This window comes from Limulus polyphemus, unplaced genomic scaffold (assembly GCF_000517525.1).
Source record: "Limulus polyphemus unplaced genomic scaffold, Limulus_polyphemus-2.1.2 Scaffold46, whole genome shotgun sequence".
Classification (NCBI taxonomy): domain Eukaryota; kingdom Metazoa; phylum Arthropoda; class Merostomata; order Xiphosura; family Limulidae; genus Limulus; species Limulus polyphemus.
Genome location: NW_013665656.1, coordinates 953,847 through 962,335, shown reverse-complemented (window position 1 = coordinate 962,335; position 8,489 = coordinate 953,847). Strand labels below are relative to the sequence as shown.

Below are 8,489 nucleotides of genomic sequence, written 5' to 3'. Positions count from 1 at the left end.
TGTACTGTACGTTGAGGTAGTTGGTTTGTTAGTTGTAGTAGATCGTACCGTAGAAGAAGTACGTAAGTAGTAGTTAGTAGTGTCTAATTAAATAATAACAACATTTTGGTGTTATAAGGTCGTTTATTTCTGGTATAAATATATATATGTTCTTAACATTAATATATAACAGACAATCCATTCAGTCATTTAAAAAATGTTATTGAAAATACTGAAAGTCAAGAAAATTTATACATTAAAAAATAATAGGCTAAATTAACAATGATATCAAATACAGTTCCTCTATTATTAAAAGCTATACTTGAAATTTGCATCATATGTTTTTTAATCTGATGCATATTTTACATGAGATTAAAAAATATAAATAATAAGAATACAATACTTTTCAGAAAAAGTGAGAAGGAAGCTAATTGAAAATTAAGTTCTCCAGTAAAATAATATCAAAATATCTTGTAGCAAAAATAAAGACAGTATTCTTTTAATTTATTGTCAAAACCGTAAAATCAATTCTCACTTAACAAAATATCTGTAGAGCTGTAAACATTTTAAAAGCAATAAGTCATATAACCAGTCAAAATATTATTTTGCTAAAATTGATTAAGCATTATTTGAGAGATCATATAGTTTTGAAAAACTGGATAAAAATTAAAATGTGATTTACACAAGTAAGAAAATCTAATTTTACAACAGATGTCAGTTAACACAAATTTTACAAAGAAAAAAAAATTCTTATAGCTAATAAAAGCTACTGAAAAATTAGAAAGCCATAATCAAAAGGACAATTACTCAAGTGTTCTTACATTCAACAGTTAGAAGGCCTACACTTGAGGCTTCTCCGCCCGAGTTGATAGCTACACACTTATAAGTGCCTGCATCTTCCAGGTAAGCTTCATGGATAACAAGAGAACATTTATCACCTTCAAACAATAACTGTATGTCGTTGGACTCTTTCACCGGTTTCTCGTTGTGATACCAAATCACCTGTCAGGTAAAATAACATTTCATCCTCAAACATAAAAAATCTAGCAATAACAAATCCTACTCTAAAACTTTATATCACACACTAACAATGTAAATTATGTACACATGAAAATTATCAAATAAAGAAATAACAATTAGTTACCAACAGCCATTTTAGACCAATAAATGTTCAAATTAGCTGGTACCTTTAACGTTCGTTAATGATGTCAGAAAACACGTAGGTTCAAGAAGTCTTAATACAAGATGATAAAAACCCTATAACCCGAGCACTTTCAAAAGCTTTCAATTCATAGGGTTTTTATCATCTTTTAGTGTTCATTTAATATCCTTGCTACTGAAAATTACATGCACAACTTAAAAATTTAAAATAAATCAAAAGCTAAAAACTACTTTATTGCAAGTAAAAGTACCTATTTTAATTCATACAAAAAAGTACATCTGTGCATTTTATTTTTTTTAATTCAAAGATACAAATTTGGTAAAAAATTCTTAATCTATTTGCCAATTTTGCATATGGAATTCTCATATTCTGTAACAAAATGTTTTTTTACAAGAAAGGAACAAAAAACAACAACAAAAAACAGTACAAAAATAAGATCATATTACAGTCTAGATGAAATAGTTAACTTAATACATGAATAAATATCTTTTTTTACAGTAAATGAATCATACAATGATTCTCTTAACAGTAAGCTTGAAATAAGACTATTTAATGCTTGATCCGTTAGATTTTCTATCATTATTATAAAAATTAATTCATAATTTACACATTACTTCTGGCATTCAGTACTGGATAAAAAAAACTATTTAAGTAAGTTTAGATGTGTAAAAATTTTAACATGTATTCAAAATTAAGAGGTAAAAAAACATTCACATACTGTCAAAATTTAAGACATTTCAGTTTACAAATATATATGAAAAATACAAATGGATTTGACAAAACTATTAACTATTTCAAGATATAGTGAACAAATAATCAAGAACTAAAATAAATCCCATGTTAAAGCTCACCTCTGGTTCTGGTTGTCCAACAATGATACAATCCATCCTAACTGTACTTCCTTCTCCAACAGTGAGATTCTTCAGTGGCTGCATAACTTTTGGCTTCACAGGCTCCATATCTGAAGCTAATTCTGAATCGCTGCAGTGAAAGTATACTCAAAATGTTAGATTGTAAAACAGACTGAAAAAAAATTAACCCTATCCAAACTGGTGAGCACCTTTTAGGGGTCAAGTGCTCACCTACATACCAAATTTCAAAATTTAAGTACAAATAATAAGTCTACTTCTATTTGGACTCAAAAGATATATTAATAGTGATACTTTATCATTTCTTAACATAATTTGCAAAGGAAACTGAAAAAATGTTTCAGCACAACTCTGAGAAGTCTTGCCTGTAAACAATGCACTTATAGTTTTCTTTTATAATTTTTCTGCACATCATCTTCATTCACATTCTTTTATGGCACAGCATGTGATTTGAATAACTACTAATGAAGCTCGGCTTTGAAAACAACTAAGGCAAAGTTTAAATACCATTGGATAGAGCAGATTATAAATAATTTTTGTCAATGTAGAGTGAATAAAGTGACAAGACCAAGCACCTGCAAGGACAAACAAAAGAATATAATGGGAAGTTTAAAATACTTAGGAATAAACCACAGATCTGGGAATTGTGTATAGTTTATTTACACGTTGTTTTTACTTCTGAAAATGTTTACGAGTTACATTATATCTGTTTGAAAGCTATGAAAATTTTTTTTCTATCACAAGATATCAGAAAAGGTTAGTTAGGTTTAGAGAGTACAATAGGTGATAGAAAAATATTGTGATGGTTAAAGTCCTTATTTATTGTATATTATGGTTAAATTTACCGTATCCAAATGATACACACAAAGAGTGTATTACTTATAAAAAAAAAACTATATTTATTACATATAAGTTGATTTCAACCAACAATACTGTGAGGAAAAATATTGTTACTTAGCTTGACAAAGGTAACAGTGACCCATTTTGAAGCAATCAATCAATGATAAATATTTGTCAGTTTTTTATGATTCATAGCTGGAAATGGTGACTACTGCAATCAGCAAAATAAACCATCAAAAGATATATCAATAACACAAAACTAGTTTGTTATATAAAAGTAAAAAATTTAAACTGTAGGATGCAAAGAACTATTCTTAATTTTTTTTTTTTCACAACAGTGTCTCACAACAAAATTGTGAGAATTTCACAATACAAAAATTGATAGAAAAACTGAATAATAATATAAAACTTTAAAGTAAAAACTAGATGGTATTTATAAATTTGGATACAACTGATATCAAAAGATATCAATGATACTCCTCTGGTCTTGAAAATGTTAATATCTCAGCAATACTACCTGAATATAGTTTTAAGAAATACCGCTCACCAACACTGTAAGTGATAGTGTAATTATATGCACTTTTTCATTGTTAAACTGTTGAGTTGGATTACATTATTAAGTTTATACTAAGAGAGTGTCCCAAAGTCCAGCCTCATAACCACAAATAAAACACATAGTAGTTATACTGTGTAGATCCCCATCCATGCCAAAATGAACTTCCAGTTATTCCAACACTCCTGATGGAAATGACATAACACAATTGTTTTTTTACCAGTCGTTAGAATATTCTATAACACGGGTAAAATAGTTCTAATTTAGTCAGGCCGACATGGCCAGTTGATTAAGGCTCTTGACTTGCAATCTCAGGGTTGCAGGTTCAAATCACCATCCCACCAAACACACTCGTCCTTTCAGCCCTGGGGTATTATAATGTGATGGTCAATCCCACTATTCATTGGTAAAAGAGCAGTCCAAGAGTTGGCAGTGGGGGGTGATGACTAGCTATCTTCCCTCTAGTCTTTTACTGCTAAATTAGGGACAGCTAGTGCAGATAGCCCTCGTGTAGTTTTATGTTAAATTCACAACAAACCACAATCAATTCTAGCCTAAGCTAAAAGTTTTAAAAGCTAGAAATTGGTTAAACACCTTCTATCAACAATTGAAATACAAGTAAGTAATCTGACATCAATATGCAAGTTAAAATGTTTTAAATTGTCTTGGAACTCCAATATTTCATATTTTTTGTATTTTTTCTAAATTTATACTTGCAACTTTTGTTTAGATAGCTCTTTGTATTTATATGTTAAAAGCTTAAGATATCTTGATTAACTTCCTCTGAAATTTGCATTTGAAATTAGTCATTTTAGTTAACCTGGGATTGATTTATTGACAAAATGGGGTTTTTAATGTCTAAAGCTTGAGTTAAAACATAAGCTATAGGTAGGAATGGATAACTTTAATAAATAAATCAGCTACAGAAAGTGGACCTTGCATGGCCTGGTTATTATGGATCCTGACTCAAAATTTACAGGTCATGGGTTTGATTATCATCACTGAACGTACTTGCCTTTTCAGCAATAGAGGCATTATAACATGAAAGTCATTCCCACTTTTCCTTACTAAAGAGTAGCCCAACAGTTGGTAGTGAATGGTGTCAACTAGCTGCATTTTCTCTAGTCTCTCACTTCTAAATTAGGTACAGCTAGCACAGATAGTCCTCAAATAGCATTGCACAAAATTCACCAAGCAAGCAACAATATAGAAAGAACTAGTATTTAAAATTATTCGTTTCCCTTTACATTAAATCATGGAATTAACTAACAGTTAAAAGCACATACATGTTTGGTTTTATTTGATCATTCTAGTGATAACTGCTGGGGAAGAAAGCTATTTTACACTTGTAAAAAAAGATTGATAAATTCAGTAAGAATCATATTTAGAAAATAAATATGCTTACATGCTCACATACAACTCATTTGCCTCTATAATCTTTAACTCTTTCAACATGGGCTCGGTCAATTTGACTGACCACTTGACCTCGTTGTACTCGTTTAAAGTCTTTATAGATTTAGTACTTCTAACTTTCAATATAGTGTGTATATCTTCACAAGATTTGGCAATCTTTCAGTTAATATTATAAGTTTTTCACATATGAAAAATCATATTTTTTAGTGAAGTATTTTTAATAAAATACAATAAAGGTTTGTCTATGAATATATTGAGTATTTGTTTTGAATAGTTCATGTTCAAATTAATTTTCTTGTTAAAAATAAAAATACTTTTCCTCATCTCAAAAATCTCAAATTTCCTTTGTGTAATCCCCAAACCCTCCTATATGCATTTGAAACTTTTTTTTTAGTAAAACCTTATAGTTTATCTGTTATTTTCTCTACCCTATCTCAAAATGGGAACGGTCAATTCAACTGACCTCATAACCGCAAAAAAAAATCGAAATAAATCTAAAATACCTTTTTTTTCTTTCTAGAATGACTACAAATTGTAACGTGACACTACACTTATTTATCTTAAGTAGCTCTAAGTTCATAATAATATACATCTAGTTATAATTAAATTTTATTGTTTTATTGCCCTTTGAACCATGTATAACTACTATCTGCACCATTATAAGTTGTAAATCACTCAAGGAATGTGCAGCTCACGTTGCACTAATGAATTACATTACCCACACGCTGCTCGCGTGTGTTTCTCATGAAACATTTTTATTATAATATATTATTATATTTTACCTAATCTAATCTTAAGAAATTAAAAAGGATCCCTATTTTTACATTTTAGTTACTTTTATAATTATACATAAAGAATTAACATGAAAAACAAGAAGTAAGATACTTAACCAATCTTCTTTTTTCTTGCCGTCAGTTTTCGAAGAGAGTTAATGCTAATTTTTTATACTAATGATAGTAATGCACTTAATAATTTTTATCTAATTAAATAATTAGAAATCTTCTGAATTTCTAACTATGTGACAAGAGCCATTACAAATTCTTCCAAGCTCGTGGTTAACTTTCCCATACGAACAATGGTGGTACTCTGAGTGAAACTGACATATAACTGTTCAGAACTTAATGTTATATGCTACGTCATTTGATAGATAAAAACCTTGACTTTATATTGCTTATAGGTAATATATATATATATAATGAAATGGAAGAGAGAACTATCAACGAATTCTGACAGAAAAGATGTGATAGGTGGGTGTGGCAGGAAGGGGTCTGATTTTCTAATCGATAGCTCTGTAAGCAAACAAAAGTGAAGACTATAAAAATTATGGTTTGTCTGAGCAATTACAGTTTTATAGAGAGTAATTTACGCTTAATTTTGTACATTTTCCAGGGGTGGTGAATAAAATAGGGATGATGACATGCTAAGAGAAAATGTGTCACGTGGGTCACACTAGGATATTGAACTTAAAACTTGTATACTATTCAAATATGGATTATGAGCTAAGATTTTAAGCTATTCTACTTGGTATAACATAAATAAAAATTTGTTTAATAAAATTTTGAATGTAAGACACTAAAACCTTGTGTCATGCGCAGTAAAAGATACCTGTGGCAATAGGGTTAACTAATGTAAAATAAAAATGAAGGCTGCTTTCCTCAAGCTGATCTGGTGATAATTAGCTATGAATGAAATCTTTATAGCAGTAACCTTAAGATACTTGCACAGATGCAGTCACTCTCTTATTTCCTATCAATCTCACCCAAACTGATTGAAAATTTATCAATAAACAGAATCTACATCATTGAAAAATATAATATGTTACTATGGTAACTTAAGCAATTTCATAGGCATACAACAGAACAGATAAAAACATAACCCTCTGAGTTTGATAAGCTAGTAAGTCCAGAAACCTTAATTCTGCAAACAGTGTCTCAAGAGAAACTTACATTATGTAATACCCTCAATAAGTTCTACTTACGAAGTTTCCATAGGAAGTCGTCCTTTTACTGACACATTACACGATGATGTGGCTTCTCCAGCCTGGTTTTTAGCAACTGCCATGTATGTTCCAGCATCTTTGGGAAAGGCTTCTATGATGACCAATGTTGCTTTGTTGCCATCATAATGCATCTATTTATAACAGGTTATAGAATATCAAAAGTAAATTCATACACATCACAATTAAAATTATTCAACAGTCTTTTGTTTACTTTACAACTATATATCTACAACATCAAGAAACATTAACAATTAAGATTTGTCTAGAGTAAAAAGGTTAACAATTAGGATCTGTTTATAGTAAAGGTTAACAATCAGGATGTCTACATTAAAGGATAAAACTCAGGATTTGTCAAACATAACGCCAGAAACAATATTATTGTAAACATTTTCAACCACAGTCATTCTGGATAAAAATGTTAACATTTTTAAGCATTACATCATTTTTATATATTAAAATTTTACTAATAAAATGGTTTTTAACCCACACACATATATATACCTCGATGTTAGGCTTTGATTTTGCCACAGAAAACTCTCTTATATAGATCACATCTCCATGTATTATAGCATTTACATGATTTTGTGGTATATCAGCATATATTTTTAATACTATCAGCTAGTTAACATTCGCTATTTTTTTAATATATCATGTATATAAGCATTGTTTTTTAATGTCAAATATTATACATAAACGGCTTTTAGAGAATTGTACACATACACATATAACCAAGCATTTTTTGTCATTCTAGAGTTTCTAGAAAATATAAGCTTCAGTTTACAATAATTTTTGAGCAAAAAAATTGCCCTTTTTTTGCAAAAATAAAATTTCTATTTTAAAATATATATATCTCATTTGATTCAGAAATCAAATGTATCTAATAACTGATCTACTGATGTTCAGTTATTTGAAATGGATACAGAAATATTGTTTGCTCAAGCTTTCGAATTCAGTTCTTGGTCTTTACCTCTCTGTTAGTGATAGGTTTTCCATTATGGAGCCAAGACAGCACAGGTTCTGGTTGACCATGCACTCTACATTCTAGTCTGAGCTTCTGTCCAGCACGAGCCATCACGTTTGATAAAGGTGTAAGAAACTTGGGGAGTTCAACTGCTTCTAATGCTAACAAACATAAAAAAAAACAATTAAAGTTAAATATCTACAAAATAATCACCAAATTCTTAACATATTCAAAAAGAAAGTTAATGTTAAAAATAGAAAAAGTTGAACTGAAATCACGAATATTAATCATTTATCAGATTCAAAATTATCCCAGTGATAATTCAACATTTTCATAAAATATTGTAAGCTTTAGTCTTGATATCTATATGTCATCATGGTCAAAAATTCTATTCCAGTGCAAGAGCTTTTGGTAATTACTTATTGATTAATTCTCTAATATTTTTTATCCTTTGCCTTTCTGTAAAACAAACATAACTTAGAGCAATGAAAGCATTTCTATTAACTGACTCAAAAAATTACAAAGCTCATTACTTCAATGTCTTTCATTTACACATATACTTTTCCCAAAGAAACAAAAATAATGTTTATGATACACATTCATGTTTAAGAGAGTAATTTCATCACTCCATGAAAATAAAAGATGTATTTTTTTTTCTAAGTATTGTCATTTCATTTTTGAACATTTTGTGCTCTTTCATAAAAAACAATAAC

At 29.3% G+C, this 8,489-nt stretch overlaps 1 protein-coding gene across 1 annotated transcript in view; it reads right to left on the bottom strand.

Annotated features, from left to right (window-relative positions):
* LOC106462582 (titin-like) overlaps positions 1-8,489 on the bottom strand; it is a 454,586-nt gene that overhangs the window by 256,935 nt on the left and 189,162 nt on the right. The window contains 4 exon segments of the mRNA XM_022390129.1: positions 801-981; positions 1,993-2,122; positions 6,795-6,946; positions 7,783-7,937. Coding sequence (XP_022245837.1) covers positions 801-981; positions 1,993-2,122; positions 6,795-6,946; positions 7,783-7,937 — 618 coding nt within the window.